The 18,087-nt window shown below is 39.7% G+C and overlaps 1 protein-coding gene across 1 annotated transcript in view; it reads right to left on the bottom strand.

The window, feature by feature from the left end:
• Nucleotides 1-18,087, bottom strand: part of LOC150079671 (ATPase family gene 2 protein homolog A-like) — a 154,162-nt gene that overhangs the window by 39,088 nt on the left and 96,987 nt on the right. Inside the window, exon 10 of the mRNA XM_090383161.1 lies at nt 4,347-4,556. Coding sequence (XP_090239287.1) covers nt 4,347-4,556 — 210 coding nt within the window. The remainder of the gene's footprint in view (nt 1-4,346; nt 4,557-18,087) is intronic.

Genomic DNA, 18,087 nt, shown 5'->3' with positions numbered 1-18,087 from the left:
CTTGTTCTGCTGCTCTTAGTTTAAATTTAAATTAAAAATACCACACTAAGCTAAGAGATGTGTAAGTAAATTAATAGCACTACAAAATATTCCCAGATTATGTCATATTTATGGTTTGAGAAAGATTTCTATATTTAATGATTGTTGAAAATCTCAAAGGTTTACAATTTTTGTCCATTTTAACACTTTTTTGGCAATAATTACCATTTTTAATTCACACAATACAAAATGATCATTAATATCGTTAATCTAATTAATAATTATCATTTTTAATTTGCACAATACAAAATGATCGTTACTTCCAAGCTCAAATCCTCTGCATACCTTTATATCTTTAACTGGTTGTTTCAAAATCCTTTACTATAATGTAATCAACTGCTGAATAAGGAAAGTGAAAAAGTGAAAACTGCCCAATTTTTTTGCGAAGCTCTCTGAATGTTCTCCCAAACCCCTTAGGTGGGAAATGCTAGGTTAGAGGAACACAAATTCCACATATCCTGAAAAAATGTATATGTAACATTTTTCTATTGGATTTGGCTGTTAAGGCCAGATGTTGATCACCTTTCGATGTTTTTACCCACAGACAAGCTTCACCTTTCCTGTGGTTACATGGTCTCTGCTAGAATTGTTTACATACACTACCAGTGATTCACTACCAGGTGATTCACTACCAGTGCGACAAGCTTGCAGGAGGTGTAGGGGGCACAAAGACGAATCGGAATCACATAGCATTGCAGGGTCCGAAATGCCTTCGTCATGCGGTAGAGGACGTTGAACGGGAGGTCAATAACAATAACAATAAAAATAACAATAACTCTAAATGTAACGATATCAGTTACGAAATATTACAACTGCATTAAATGAAATCAAAGGAAAATATGCAAAATTGCAGTCTGAAATATAAGGTTTGTTAACAGAAAGTTTCTTGTATTCTCTTAGGTCTGGAGGCCTCATTTCAAGAAGGATGTAGAGCTGCTGGAACGAGTACAGAGAAGGGCAACAAGATTAGTGAATGGAACAAAGGGGTGCTCTTACGAAGAAAGGCTTAAGTTTTGCAAATTACAGTGTCTGGAGACTAGGCACCAGCGAGGTGATCTGATAGAGGTGTATAAAGCCTTGAATGGTTTAAGCATGCTCAATGCTGATGGGATTCTTCCTCTAGCTCAGAAAAATCACCTGAGAGGGCATAAATTCAAATTGAGGAAAGACAGATGTAGGATAGACGTGCGGAAATTTGCCTTTAGCCAGAAGGTGGTTGGTTGGTGGAACAGACTTCCATCCCTTGTGGTGGAGGTTGATAGCCTAAATAAGTTTAAGGCTCAGCTGGACAGGTATTTTGAGCGAACAGAGGGGTGAAGTGGAAGTGGGTTTTTTTTTTTTTTTTTTGGCTGATGCTGCATAAGCTTGCTTTCTTGCATCAAATGCCTCTACTAATGCTAATGCTAATGCTAAAGGGCGCGTGAACAGCGATCCCGCTGGAAGTCAGCATTTCCGAACCGGTTCCCGAGGCAGTAGGATGGACGAATATTCAAACGTTGAACTGGCCGACATAAACCTTGAGTATGGAGCTGCGGACTGTAATGGGTGCGCCGCTCTGCGCTTGTACCAGGAACGTTTCCCCACACAAGCGTGCTCCTCATCATACAATTTTCGCACATGTGCACAGAAGGTTACGTGAGAGTGGTTGTTTCACAAGAGGTACCATGAATCAAGAGCGAACGACGAGGACGCCAGACAATGAGGAGAATGTCCTACGTCTTGCAGAAGGCAATCCGAGTACGAGTACTCGAGCGATAGGCCAACGATTGGGTATTTCCCAATGCACTGTATGGAGGACACTGTCAACAAACCAAATGAGTTCATACCATCTGCAACGCGTCCAATCATTGGAGCCTGCAGATTATCCACTCCAGAGGACTTTTGCTACTTGGTTTCTTCAACAGAAATGGTTCGCAAATGCTGACTTCCAGCGGGATCGCTGTTCATGCGACCTCCTGTTCAACGTCCTCTACCGCATGATGAAGGCATTTCGGACCCTGCAATGCTATGTGATTCCGATTCGTCTTTGTGCTCCCTACACCTCCTGCAAGTTTGTCGCACTGGTAGTGAATCACCCTGTATACTTCAGATGAAACTCTTAACAATAATGAAGAACCTGACAATTTCTACATTTGGTTGGCTCATCTTCATCCTTACAATGGACCTCTGTTGTTGACAATCATCCAGATGGTATTGCATTGCCATGTTGTACAGTCCTGTAAAATAAAACATATCAAATACATTTGCTCACCTAGGAGGATTCAAAGTGTAAAATAACACAAGCCTATTTCTAGGAGCATAAAATTTGCATAGTCCATGCCTTTTTATGTACATCTGAAAGACCACATGAAAATTTATAAATGACATACAGTATGGTTTTCCAGCTTTACACATTTTATGTCTCAAATAACACAAAACATGAACTTCCTACTGTTGTGCACATTAGCAACCAAGATGTTTTGAATTAAGTGCTGTGGTAAATAAGGCCATAAGGAGTTGGTATGTTATTCCAGTAAGTTACAATACTTTATGGTCAGTTTTTCATATCACAGGATAGAAAATATGAATTGCAATAAGAAAAGACCTGCATCATGGCCAAAGGGAATAAATCAGTTCATTCAAATCTACTAATAAGAATCAACCTAGATTTTTTTCAAATGGCAGACACGTATTGTTAATAGATTGATATAGAGCAGCGATGGCGAACCTATGACATGTGTGTCAACAGTGATACACTATGTTTTGGGTGACACGCCAGTGTTTACCAACACCCGACAACAACTATTCTCCCTGTTTGAGTTCAGTTCAGCTTTTCCATCCGTATGAACAAGAAGTGCACTGAATTATTTTGTGCCAGTTCAACAACACTGCCGCAGAGGTAAGAAAACAGTTATTATCAATAAGTTAATATCAATAAATATTTTTCATTTCTTGTTAAATTCGTAATTTGTAATACAAAGTTTTTATTTCTTTAATATTCTAACCCTGTTATGGAGGAACCTCAAATTAAACAATCCCGATTGAGTGATAAAGGAAGTGGTCGAAGCTTTCAAGATGCATGAACTGAGAAGTACGGTGTTATTGACAGAAATAGCAAATCATTTCTGCCATTGAAACAGTAGTAAGCAGAACGTGGAATGTAAAAAGACATTTTGAAACAAATCATCAGTGCCTTTTGGAAAAAAGTGAGGAAGAAAGGAAGAAATACATTTCTCAGCAGCTATACCACAAAGAGTGTCAATCAAACAACTTCCTTAAATTCTTAAGAGGCCCTACGAATTTAACATAAGCAAGTTTCAGCACTGCTCACTCCATAGCTCAGCATGGAAAGGCCCTCAGTGAAGGAGAATTTATTAAAGAGACTCTTTTGAAATGTGCACTTTTTTGTTTCAAGATATGCAAAATAAAGATGCTATTATTAAGCGTATTTCTGATTTATCAGTCAGCAGAAATACCATTAAAGACAGAGTGATGATGATCTCCGAAGTACAACATCAATTAAAAGGAGACTTAAATAATTGTAAATATTTTTCGATTTGTTTTGCGAAACTACTGATGTCACCTCATCGGCTCGGTTGGCCGTCATTGCTAGATTTTCCGATGGTCAAACAATGAGAGAAGAGCTGGTAAGGCTAGAAACAGTACCAATAAGTACATCAGGGAATGAAATATGCAACATTGTTCTAAAAATGCTCTGTGACCTAAGCATTGATATGTCTAAAGTAGTGTCTGTGAACGACAGATGGGGTATCCAATATGGTGGGAAAAAAGGTCAGATTTGTGAAACTGTTTATGGAAGCTATTCGACATCCAGTTGTGCCGTTTCATTGCATTATCCACCAGGAGGTGTGCCATTATTATTAATGTGCTGTATGAAACTGTTTTTAATAATGAAACTGTTTTAATAATGAATCTGTTTTTTCATTATTATTATTTTACATGTCTGAGTTTGTTTTACTCATATTTCATTTTTGTAATTATTTTATGTTTCAATTTATAATACATAACACCACACATGATTGGACTGTATTTTTTTTTAAATAAATGAATATGTAAAGAACTGTTTCTCTTTTGTTCTGGGTGGGGGTGACACGCCAACAGAGTCAAGTTAGGCATTTACCAAATTTTTGACACGCCGAGCCTAAAAGGTTTGCCATCACTGATATAGAGGACACTGCTGATACATATTTATAAAACAATCTTCCATTATACTACATTTATGTTATTCTCACATTATTTGACAAATAATTATCTCAGTCAGATTCAGAGTTTAATACAGTAGCAGAGATATGTATGCATGTACCTACCTTAATAGCAATGAAGTTCAGCTGACTTTCAGTGGCTAATGCCTTTGCTACCATAGTTTTAGAGCAGCCTGGTGGACCATACATTAATATACCCGAAGAATGGCAAATTGCAAATCTACTAAATGCATCTGGAAATTTCAATGGCCATTCGACAGCTTTTTTTAATTCCATTTTCACATCATGCATTCCTCCTATATCATTCCAATAAACCTGAAAAAGAAATAGTTGATTAAAAATTAACAAGCTAATTAGTAAATTAATTTTCATTAAATTCTGATCCACTTAAACTAAACAGTTAATGGCTGAAAATAACCCAAAGTATTAGGTTACCACATTCCACATCTTTTGTTATTTAATTTCTATGGCTGAATTGATAGATGTATAGATGCTTATTCCCATTTTTAAAGAGAAATCGCCTTCATGGGTGATTTTCCATTAAGAGATAACTTTAATCACATTAGTACTCCAGAATAAATAAATTTACTCTAAAAGCATAAAAGGTTTAGGTTCTGAAACATTATTTTTTTGGAATAAATTAGTTTATTGCAGAGTGGATTACAAGTGTAATTAATTTAAAGTTAGCATTAGTAGTGGGAAATGATGCAAGAAAGCAAGATTACGCACCATCAGCAGGAAAAAAAAAAAAAAATTACACTTCCCATTAAACCTGTTCATTCCCTCCTCCAATAGTGTGTCTAGTTCTTACACAAATTTATTGAAGCAATTAATGTCCAAAACAACAGATGGAAGTTTTTTACAGCAATCAACCACTCATTGGCTAAAGGCAAACTTCCACACATCTATTCTGTGACCATCCTTGAGGTTGTCACAGACAACCTCAAGGATGGTCACAGAGGTTGTCACAGACATTCTCTCAGATATGCCACACAAGCTGTCCTTGCTACCTGGGAGTCTAAAATGCTGATGGAATTGATATTCGGGTGACATTCAAGTCGGTGGACCCAATTTCGGCAGAGTCCGGACAGTCTGTTGTTGTTGTTGTTATTTGGTTTTTAGGAGCAATAGCAACTAAGGCCATATTGCTCCGGAGATATGCGGTGGCCTTTCCCTGACCTTTCTGTATCCTTAGTATTTGGTGGTAACGGGCTCGAACCCCGGTCTAATCAAGAAGCGTGGATGGTCAGTGTCAGCCAAATCCTCTGCTTGCACCTTCACGATGGTGGGACTGTTAGTAATCCTGGGTATAACCTCAATGCATAAGCACACTGTGGGTGACCACCCAGGTGTGAATCAATGTAAGCAGGGATGGATCGAGGTGTGGCACCCACACCACATGGAGGAATGCCGCCCTTCTGTATTACCAGGCAATACTAAGTGGTAGACGACTCTCATCAACCGGTGCAATACCACCACTTTGCTTATTGCAGGCTTCAAGTGGTGGAACCCTTGTTTAGTCTCCAGAGCTAAGTTCCGGTCAACCTTCCCCATCTCTTCCATTAAACAGCATGACATGACTTTTGTCCGGTGTACTAGTTAGTACACCGGACCGAACCTATTAGTAACTCTTTAGGAAGCTTCCAGATCAGCTAGTGTATAATCTTGCTACCTCTACTCTGCCAGACAGTGACTGGAGGGAGTCCGAGTAGTGTGTATGCAGGGGGCATTGTCGAGGCCACATTATGTCAAGGATCTGGGTATATTCTTACCATGTGTATGCCATATCCAAAAATTTCATTACGTCATACAGTATGTCCCCTCCCACTTTTTCTTACTATTGAATACACCACGAATTGTCAAACTAATAGAGTAAGCTTATCAGCGAAAAGATCTAAACCTCCCAAACACTTCCTAATTCATTTAACAAATATACGTGGTCTCAATTCTAATCTTAACGATGTCCATTTTCACATGCAGTCTGCAAACCCCATGTACTTTCCCTGACAGAAACTCAGTTATCGGTTGATTCAACTACTGCTCATCTCAATTGCCCAAACTATTCGCTGTATGATTCCTTTCGCCTCAAAGGTGGTACTTGTGCATATGTCCATTCCGATATTCCCTGTCAGAGACTTGGTAATTTGGAATCTCCTCTGACTTAAAATCTCTCTACCTCATTGTGTCAAATTCATCTGTTGCCTCTACTGTTCTCCCAACTCCACTAAACACTTCAAGGTCTTTGATTTCCTCTCTTTGCAACTTTACTTTCTCCAGTCCAACTTACCTAACAGCGAGGTAATTTTCCTTGGCGATTTTAATGTTCACAACTCCAGCTGACTTCCGTTTTCTAGTCACACTGACCCAGATGGTCGAGATGCTGAGGCTTTTGCAATTACTAATGACCTTGCACAGATTGTTCATTTACCTACAAGAATACAGGACAATCCTAACCATACAGCCAACAGACTTGATCTTTTTCTCACAAACAACCCTCCTAAGTACACGTTCGAAGTGAGTGGTCCTTTAGGCACCTCAGATCACAACTTGGTGATTGTCTCTTCTCCAATGGAGCCTTTATCTCATGGCCATTCTCAACCTCGTATTCTTTGGCATTACAAAAATGCAAAATGGGATGATCTGTGAGATTTCTTTTCTTCTTTTCCTTGTTCGGATTACTGTTTAAAAACTTCTGATGTCAATGTTTGCTCAGATCGTGTCAATGAAATTATTCTTGTAAGAATGAATCCTTTATTCCACGCTCCACTTTAAAATCTCGCTCTTTATCTAAATCTTGGTTTTCCAATAAATGTGCTAAGGCTGTTCAAGAGAAGAATGTTACATATCGTAACTGCTTGTTTCCAATTCTTCAATTTAATTTTCTGCCTACACAAAAGCTCGCAACAATTGTAAAGCAGTTATTAATCAGTCCAAACTAGATTTTGAACTGGCCAAGAGTAGAAAACTTGCTTCTTGCCCTAATGGTAGCCGAGAATTCTGGTCTCTTGCCAAAGCTATTGGCCGCAACTTTTGCCTGTCTCTGCTTCCACCTCTATCAAAACCAGACGGTTCTGTTGTCACTTCAGCCAAGGATAAAGCTGACTTGCTAACATCCCATTTTTCTTCCAACTCCTGTATTAATGATCTTGGTAAAACACCTCCCACCATTCCCAATATGCTCTATTCATTGCCTCTTGTGGTCTTCCGTCAAAAGGATATCAGAAGGATTTTGACGAATCTTGATGCTAAGAAGGCTCCAGGTCCTGATGGTATTCCTCCACTTTTTCTCCAAACCTGTGCTCCTGAACTTACTCCCGTTCTTTGCTGCCTTTTTTCACTTTCTTATTCCAAAGGTGTTTTTCCTTCTGCTTGGAAATTTGCTCATATCCAGCCGGTCTATCCAATTATTGTCCCAATGCAATTACTTCTACTCTTCCTAAAGTAATGGAGAAATCTATTAACCACCAACTCTAAAACTACCTAGAAACTTTCCATCTAATCAACGATCGCCAGTATAGATTCTGTCAATGTCGATCCACTGGAGATATTCTGGCTTATGTTACCCATTTATGGACAAATTCAATGGAAAAGTTTGTTGAAACACAAGCAGTTGCCCATCTCAAAGGCTTTCGATCGTGTTTGGCATAAAGGTCTTCTAAACAAGCCTCCATGTTATGGTTTGCAAACTGTTTTTTGTAATTAGTTATCCAGTTTTCTCTCTGATCGCTCACTGAGGGCGATGGTAGACAGTTCTCTGTCTTCTAACTTCTCCACTAATGCTGGTGTCCCCCAAGTTCAGTTCTTTTCCCTACTTTTTTCCTCTTGTATATTAATGACCTTCTTCGAGTGACTGGAAATCCTGTTCATAGTTTTGCTGGTGATATCACATTGCATTCCACTTTCCATTTTAAGAAACCTTGCTTTGCTCAATCAGCTTAAACTTCTTGAATATCTGCTACCAATTCCTTAAATGCTGATCTCCAGGTAATTCTGCAATGGGGCAAAAACAATTTAGTTGATTTCAATCTTTCTAAAACTCAGTCTTGTCTCATATCTCACAAAAAAGATTCTTCTGCTCCTATGCTTATCTTTGTTGACACTCCGATTCTGGGCAAAATGATATATCTCTTTTGGGGATTACCCTGATTTCTAATCTCTCTTGGCACAAGCACATTACAAATATTGCTTCCTCTGCATCTAAAAAACTTGGTTTTCTCTTTCACTCTTGGCGTTACTTTTCTTCCAAACAGCTGTTCACTCTGTACAAATTGCAAATTAGCCCTACCATGGAATATTGTTCCTACATCTGGGGCGGTGCCCCCAAAAATTCTCTCAGGCTTCTAGATTCCTTTCAGTAGAGGGCAGTTAAGTTAATTAATGACTCATCTCTAACAGTCTCTCCACCCGCTGTCTCATAGACGTAATGTTTCTGCTGCATGCTTTGTCTACAGATACTTCCATGGGCACTGTTCCTCTGAATTGGCTTCTATAATTCCCTCTCTCTTTTTCAAAACAGTCGTGCCGCCACCAGCCAACATCCATTTACTGTCCAACTTCAAATTCACAGAACCAAATTTTCATCTTCCTTGTTTATTCATTCAACTGCTGTTTTCTGGAACAACCTTCTTTCGTATGTATTTCCTGAAAATTACAGTCTACAGAAGTTCAAGTCTAATGTCAACAAATATCTACTTTCATCTTCTCAATCTCCAACCCAAGCATGGTACTAAGTACTATAGGTTCTAATACCTCTCGTTTTTGGGGTTTTCATAAAAAAAAAAAAAAAATCCTTCCTCAACTTGAATTTATGCCCCCTCCTGTGCATAATCTGAGCAAGAGGAAGAATCCCATTATCACTGACCTTGCTCAATCAATTCAAAAGCCTTAAACATCTCAATCAGATTACCCCACGGGTGCCTAATCTCCAGATCTGAAGCATTCTTTGATAAGAACACCCCTTTGTTCCCCTCATCAAACTTATTACCCTTCTCTGTACCTATTCCAGCAGCTAATTTTATTCCTAAAATTAGGCCTCCAGCCCTGTTGACTCTTAATGGGTGGTTATAATTTTGCTATCTAGAACAAGGTGTCAGGAATTTCAAGAACTGCTGGGAGTCATCATGGAACAAGTAAATACATGGGCTGTGTGGGGGCAAGTAAGAGTAAGAACAAGTGCATGTATACTTGCATGTACACCAATGCTAGGAGCATTCAAAATAAATTTGATGAATTTGCAGTGCTATCAGGGACATGGTGTCACTCAGTTATAAGGGATGCAGAACTTGAATATAGGGCATACACAGTGTACAGAAAGTAGAAACAGGACAGAGGTGGGGGGGCTCCAGTACAACATTGAGTTAGTTTGGTGGGAATGCAAAAATTAGAGGAGGAGTGCATTATAGGCCCAATGACTGATGAGTACAACAAACAAATATACAGAGAAATAGAGTGGGCCCAGTAAATCAGATTGTATTGTAATGGGGGATTTTAACTTCCCAGATATTGACTAGAACTTGTGGGTTGGTCACTCACACACACTAGCAAGAATTTTGTGGATTTATTGGATGACCGTTTTCTATAGCAGCATGTTAGAGAGGCAACCAGAGAGTAATATTCTTGATCTAATTATCAGCAGTGATTATTCACGCATTAAGAATCTGCAGATAAAAGAACCACTAGGTGGCAATGATCAAAGTGTATTGATGTGAGATTTACTTAAAGTCGTTTTTTTTTTTTTTTTTCCTTGTTAGTTGTTGGCGCATCAGCTTCTATGGCCATAATGCACCTCCCAAAGTTTTTTTGCATTTTACTGTGATTCAAGTCCAAGGCGGGAATCGAACCCGTGACCTTTGGGTTACCTACCTGGCTAGCCCAGTCGGCACTTAAAGTTGTAACTACAATCAAAGGTAGAGGGAAGGTTTTTTGCTTTTGTAAAGGTGAGTACAGTGGTCTCAGACAGTTTTTATATTCTATACAGTGAGACCAAATGATGATGTTACCATCAGCAATTTTTAATTGGGAAACATTCAAGGAATTAATCATAGAAGCTACACTGGTGTGCAAAACTTAAGGACCAACACTATTTCCAAAGGTTACCACCACAAAATCTTTACTTAAGGTACTCTTTACTGATGAGAGTAGATTCAGTCTCAGCAGTGATTCTGGACATCAGCTAATCTGGCGAGAGGTTGGCACACGGTATCACCCTGCAAACATCACTGAAAGGGATCAAGATGGCAGTTGAGGTGTTCTCATCTGAGGCGGCGTTATCTTGGATGGACGTACACAACTCCACATACTGGAAGGCAGTACTGAAACCAGTGCACGCTACTGTACTGAAGTAATCCTTCCTGATGTGCATCCGTTCCGAGGTGCCACTGACCCCGAGTTAGTGTTTATTATTATTATTAGCTGTATAGTGCAAGGAAGCCTGAGGCTTATGCTGCACCAGCAGAGAGAGAGAGAGAAGGGAATCAACAAGAAAGGGAAGAATGATTGTTTGTTATGTTATTTGGTTTTTAGGAGCATTAGCAACTAAGGCCATATTGCTCCGGGATATGTGGTGGTCATTCCCTGACCTTTCCGCATCCTCCGTATTTGGTGGACGGGCTCGAACCCTGGTCTAATCAAGAAGCATGTGCTACGCACTGCTGCTCCTTCCCACCTAGCTACAGAGGCACCTGAGAGAAGAATGATGATATCCAGCTCAGGATCCTGGGTGTGCCAAGCCCATACTCACCAGATGTAAGCTCCTGGGGCTAATGGATGATAATGCCACACCCCATTGCATTGCAGCTGTGATATGCTTTTGGAAAGTGAGGACATTGTTCATATGGATTGGCCTGCCCGTTCCCATTGAACACAAATGGGACAAATGGGATGCCTAGCAGCACATCCACACCCACCAGAAAATGTTCACCAGCTGAAGATGGTGCTGACAGAGGAATGGACGATGTTATAGCAAGAACTTCTCAACAACACTGTTCTAAGTATGGACAGATGGTGCAAAGCCTGCATCGACATTACGGGTGGTCATATTTCCTACTGAGGACCATCTCTTCCCTTTGTTCCATCTTTGGCAGTGATGCGTCTGTATTATGGCAGCCAGAGCTATGGTGCCATTTTTGAATAAAGTCCCTCTGTACCGTTTTGTTTCCATTGTTGTGTCGGTGTTGTTCCCTTCATCATTTATGTACCTCACGAGGTTCGTTTGGTATGCTTTTCCCATATCCAAGCCACTCCTATGAGAAGCTACAAGTGAAAACCTGACTGGTCCTTAAATTTTGCACGCCAGTGTACTAGGCTTTTCATACCAACATACAGTTCATGGTTTAGCCCTAAATGGATATCAGATAAACTAATGAGACTTGTGGCAAAGAAGAAAAATGCATGGAATGCATATAATCATCAGTGGGTGGGTAGGTGTTGCAAAAAGGCCAACCCAGTTATGAAGTATAACTTCACAATATGAGAGATGCCAGATGGTTATAGACTGAATAGATTTAGGGCTAAAGCCCCAACTTATGGAAAATTCACTAAACATAACAGGTCAATGCATTAGCATCATATTTGTACAAAGTGAATTGCCGAAAATGGTAAAATGGCATCGTTTTTATCATATCTCATATTGTGAATACGTTCACGAGTTGCCTGATATTGCACTACCTCAAATAAGTAACCTTTCACCAGTATAGAAGACTATCGTTACTTATTCAGGTAGTGCAATATTAGGCAACTTGTTGTTTATCATATCTCATATTCACAATATGAGATATGATAAAAACAATGGCATTTTACCATTTTCGGTAATTTGCCACGTACAAATATGATGCTAATGCACTAACCTGTTAAGTTTAGTGATTATGCTAACATAAGAGAATCCCAAGAATTAGGTATATTTTACTTCTGATCAAATGCATCTACCTATACTTTCAAAAATTTTGTGCTTATTCTTACCATACCTCAGTCTATAAGAGCAAATATACTAGCAAATTTACTTGCTAAAAATTCACATTTTCCTCTGGCTTACGTACTCATTTACAAAATCAAAATCCTCGAACCCTTTTTTCCCTCACCCCCAATGAATACTATCAACCACTTCAAAATTCATTTAATACTATATAGTGCTAATGTACATATCATGCAAAAGAGCAAGCTAAGTTTATTATGAATGCAACATATGTCTCATATTGTGAAGTAGTAGTAATTAAGGCATGTGATGCAAGAAAGCAAGCATGAGTTTATGTAGCATTAGCCGAAAAAAAAAAAAAAAAACAACAACCACAATTTCACACAACCATTCCCTCTAAAAGTTTGTCCAGTTCCTCCTTAAATTTACTTAAGTTATCAACATCCACAACAACAGATGGAAGTTTGTTCCAGAAATTAACCAAAAGCTGTCTAAAGACAAAAAAAATTTCCACCCATCTATTCTACAATTGTCTTTCCTCAATTTGAATTTATGCCCTTCAGGTTCGTAATCTGAGCAAGCGGAAGAATCCCATCAGAATTAAGTGTGCACAACCTATTCAAGGCCTTATACACCTCAATCAGATCATCTCACAGGTGCCTAGTCTTTGTTTCCCTCACCAATCTTGCTACCCTTCTCTGTTCATCTGCATAAGCTCATATGCTTGCTTTCTTGCATCACATGCCACTATTACTACTACTACACACTCAAGCAACTCTACATCCTTCCTAAAATGAGGATTCCAGACTTGTACGCAGTACTCAAGGCGTGGCCTGGCCATCGCCTTATACAAAGGGGTAATCACCTCCTTTTCCCTGCTAGCAAAATTCCTGTATATTATAGACAATACCCCATGACCTGCTCTGGCAGCCTGTCTGCATTGCTCAGAAAACTTCATATCTGGCTACACAATCACTCCCAGGTCTTTTTCATTTTCTACCATCCTAAGTGTAGTACCACACAGTTGGTACATTCTTCTGGGGTTACTTCTACCCATATGCAATACTTTGCATTTGTCAATGTTAAACTTCAGTTGCCACTTCTCAGCCCATCTTCCCACATTTTCTATATCCCATTGCAATAGCACACTGCCATTACTGTCATTAACAATCCTGCCAACCTTTGTATCATCTTCAAACTTCGACACTAAGCCTGATATACCTTCATCAATATCATTGATAAATATACAAAACAACAGTGGGCCCAACACTAAACCATGTGGGACTCAACTAATAACATTAGTCCTCAAAGAGCAGCTTCCATTGATTATCACTCTGTCTTCTCCCATTCAACCATCCTTTTATCCATTGTTGTTATTTGGTTTTTTTTAGGAGCATTAGCAACTAAGGCCATATTACTCCGAAATATGCGGTGGTCATTCCCTGACCTTTCCGCATCCTCCGTATTTGGTGGTGTTATCCATTGTAGCAACTTTCCTGTAATGCCATACAGCTCCAATTTGTACAGTAATCTTACAGGCGCAACAGTGTCAAAAGCTTTCCTGAAATCCAAGTATACGATATCAAAATTGTTTTTTGCATCCAGTTCCTTTGTAACCACATCATAATATCCAATCAAATTTGTCAGACAAGACTTTCCTTTAACAAACCCATGCTGTATCTGAATTATTGCTGGTCTTGTTTAGATGATGGACCGGAGATGTGCAAATGTGACCCCAATTCACAAAGGAGGATCAAAGGGCGACACAAGTAATTATAGACCTGTTAGTTTAACTTCTGTTCCCGGAAAATTAATGGAGGCACTGGTTAAAGAAGAACTGCAGGATCATCTAGACAAGACTTCAGTTATAGCTCAGACACAGCATGGTTTTGTTAAGGGGAAGTCTTGCCTGACCAATTTGATTGGATACTATGATGCAGCTACAAAATAATTGGATGCAGGGAATAACTTTGATATTATATATTTGGATCTTAGGAATGCTTTTCTTACTGTTGCTTATGGAAGATTGCTGCACAAATTGGAGCAGTGTGGCACTGGAGGCAAATTGCTGCTATGGATAAAGGGGTGGTTGAGGGGGCTGAAAACAGAGAGTGGTAATCAATGGACACTGCTCATCATGGACTAATGTCATTAGTGGAGTCCCTCAGGGTTCAAGTATTGGGTCCATTATTGTTTTCTGTATTTATAAATGATATTGATGATGGTATATCAAGCTTAATGTCCAAGTTTGCAGACAATACGAAGGTTGGCAGGGTTGTCAAGGACACTACTGACACTATGCTACTGCAACAGGATCTGGAAAGGTTGAGCAGATGGGCTGGGAGGTGGCAAATGAAGTTTAACATTAACAAATGTAAAGTACTATATATGGGAAACAGCAACCCCAGAGCAATGGATCAACTCTGTAGTACTACACTGACAGTGGTAGAGAATGAAAGGGACCTGGGGTGGTTGTGCAGGCAGATATGAAGTTTTCTGAGCAGTGCAGACAGGCTGCAAGAGTAGCTCATGGTGTATTGTCGATGATATATAGGAATTTTACTAGCAGGGATAAGGAGGTAATTATTCCCTTGTATAAGGCAATGGTCAGGCCACACCTAGAGTACTGTATACAGGTCTGGAGGCCTCATTTCAAGAAGGATGTAGAGATGCTGGAACGAGTACAGAGAAGGGCAACAAGATTGGTGAATGGAACAAAGGGGTGCTCTTACGAAGAAAGGCTTAAGTTTTGCAAATTAGTGTCTGGAGACTAGGCACCAGCGAGGCGTTCTGATAGAGGTGTATAAAGCCTTGAATGGTTTGAGCATGCTCAATGCTGATGGGATTCTTCCTCTTGCTCAGAATAATCACCTGAGAGGGCATAAATTCAAATTGAGGAAAGACAGATGTAGGATAGACGTGAGGAAATTTGCCTTTAGCCAGCGGGTGGTTGGTTGGTGGAACAGACTTCTATCCCTTGTCGTAGAAGTTGATAGCGTAAATAAGTTTAAGGTTCAGCTGGACAGGTATTTCGAACGAACAGAGGGATGAAGTGGAAGTGGTTATTTTTTATTTATTTATTTTTTGGCTGATGCTGCATAAGCTTGCTTTCTTACATCAAATGCCTCTACTAATGCTAATGATCCTGCAATGCATCTTTAACCGGCGACTCCATTATTTTACCTGGAAGAGAAGTTAAACTAACAGGTCTGTAATTACTCGTGTCACCTATTGATTCCCCTTTGTGAATTGGGGATACATTTGCACATCTCCAGTCCGTGGGGAGTTCCCCTGAGTCCAAGGATGCTCTTATAATTATGGCTAAGGGTTTTCTTAGTTCCTTTGCCACCTCCTTTAAAATAACTGGATAAATCCCATCCACCCCAGGTGCCTTTCTTATATTTAACTTCAACAATTTCTCCTCCATTTTGCTCCCATTTATTACAAAATCATTAAGCATCCTGTTACAGTTTGATAAACTTCTGGCAATTTCTTCCCTTAACTCCTCATGTGTGAATGTAGATGCAAAATACTCATTCAGATTATCAGCCATCTGAGCAGGATCATCAACAGTCGAACCATTGATATCAAGTGGACCAATCTGATTCATCCCCTTCCTTTTAGAGTTTATATAAGTAAAGTCCTTGCTGTTTTTCGTAGCATCTTTTGCCAAATATTTTTTGTAATCTGCCTTCGCTTGCCTAATCTAATCTGTGACTTGATTACAGATTAGCTTATATCTGCCATAGGCTTCTGTGTCACCTGAAAATTTATATGCATCCCATGCATTTTTCTTCTCTGCCACGAGTCTCATTACTTCATCTGACATCCATTTAGGCGTAAACCGTGAACAATATTTCTTAATTAGTATGAAAAGCCGAGTAGCTTCTACGATTAATACCTTGAATGCTTGCCACTTACAATTTGCTGTTGTTGACAAACTCCTGGCCATGTCGCCATGATGAGAATTATTGTCACTAGTACATGTACCGTACTTAGCAGCAATAAGAAGTTTAATCATCAGTTGGTCCCACTGTCCAGAATTTAAAAACTGTCTGAGACCAATGTAGTCACTTTATGGAAGTAAAAACCCTTCCCTTTACCCCTGATGGTAATTATATCTTTAAGTAAATCCCACATCAGTACACTGTGATCACCGTCACCTAGTGGTTCCTTTATCTGCAAATTCTTAATGCATGAATAATCACTGCTGATAACCAGATCAAGTGTATTACCTTCTCTGGTTGCCTCTCGAACATGTTGCTGCAGAAAACAATCATCCGATAAATCCACAAAAGTCTTGCTAGTGTGCAAGTGACCAACCCACAAGTTCCCGTCAATATCTGAGAAGTTAAAATCCCCCATTACAATACGATCTGATTTACTGGCCCATTCTATTTCTCTGTGCAATTATTCTTTATACTCATTAGAGTCATTAGGCCTATAATACACTCCTACTCTCATTTTTGCTTTCACAGTGCTTATATCACACAAAATTTAATCAACATTGCACTGTCCATCTATGTTAATTGGATGCCCCTAGATTTTATGTTTTTCTTAATGAACAGCATAACCCCTCCTGCCTTCCTTTCTGTACACATTGTACTGCCCAAATTTCATTTCTGCATTCCTAATATCTGTGTGACACCATGTCTCTGATATCCCAACAATATCTGCCTTTGATATCTTGACCAGCACTTCAAATTCATCAAATCTATCTACTATACTTCTAACATTGGTGTACATGCAAGTATACATGCACCTATTTTTATTCCTAGTTACCCTAACACAGCCTATGTATTTATTTGTTTCATGATAACTCCCATCAGTCCCCAAAACCCCGAAGCACCCTGCCCTCCAAGCAGCTGCTTATTCTAATAGAAGTATTGCAAGGATCACCTTAACCGCTGCTGTTGTTATTTGGTTTTTAGGAGCATTAGCAACCAAGGCCATATTGCTCCGGGGATATGCGGTGGTCATTCCCTGACCTCTCTGCATCCTCCGTATTTGGTGGTCACGAGCTCGAACCCCGGTCTAATCAAGAAGCGTGTGCTACGCACTGCTGCTGCTCCTGCCCACCTGGCTATGGAGGCAACCTTTAACCGCTGCCTGCAGCTACTTTTAACCTTTTATTCTGTGGATCCTCCCCCCAAGCTAGAAGTTTTGCAATCCACCTAATCCTGCCTTGATAGCATCAGCAAACACTCTTGCACCCCTTCTATTTAAGTATATTCCATCCCTGTAGAAGCAGTCTCTCCTGTTAACAAGCACAGACCATGCTGAGAAAATTTCTACCCCATAAGCCTTGCACAATCCCTCCAGAACCGAAGAATTGATTGACAAGGCTTTCATCATATACTCCCTCCTATCGTGTCTGGGCAGAATTGCAGACACTTTCAAATTTAACCGTAACTCACGACTTTTTTTTCAACATCGACATGTACTTGTTAAGTAAATCTGCAGATCTCCTACTCTTAATGGCGCCTCTGTAGCCAGGTGGGCAGCAGCAGCAGTGCGTAGCACACGCTTCTTGATTAACTGCTGTTCGAGCCCATGACCACCAAATACAGAGGATGCAGAAAGGTCAGGGAATGACCACCGCATATCCCCGGAGCAATATGGCCTTAGTTGCTAATGCTCCTAAAAAAAAGAAACCAAAAACCAACCAACCTACTCTTAATGTCATTAGTGCCAACGCGTACAACAATATCACCCTTTGTGCCCTTAAAAGATGATATCTGCTCTACAATATCATCAACTTTTGCTCCTGGCAGACATACCCTTGTCTTATTCCATCTATCCTTTTTACACAATACATTACCTGTCTCCCTGACAATAGAGTCACTGACAATAACTAAACTCCTGTGAGACCAGCACATTCTGTCTTGGAGATTGCCACTGTGTTGCCTCATGCACAGGAGTGAGCTCTGGCATTGA

The sequence above is a fragment of the Mastigoproctus giganteus genome, chromosome 10 (assembly GCF_048544385.1).
Source record: "Mastigoproctus giganteus isolate SK-2022 chromosome 10, ASM4854438v1, whole genome shotgun sequence".
Taxonomy (NCBI): domain Eukaryota; kingdom Metazoa; phylum Arthropoda; class Arachnida; order Uropygi; family Thelyphonidae; genus Mastigoproctus; species Mastigoproctus giganteus.
Note: the sequence above shows the minus strand (reverse complement) of the source record. Positions and strands in the feature narration are given on the sequence as shown.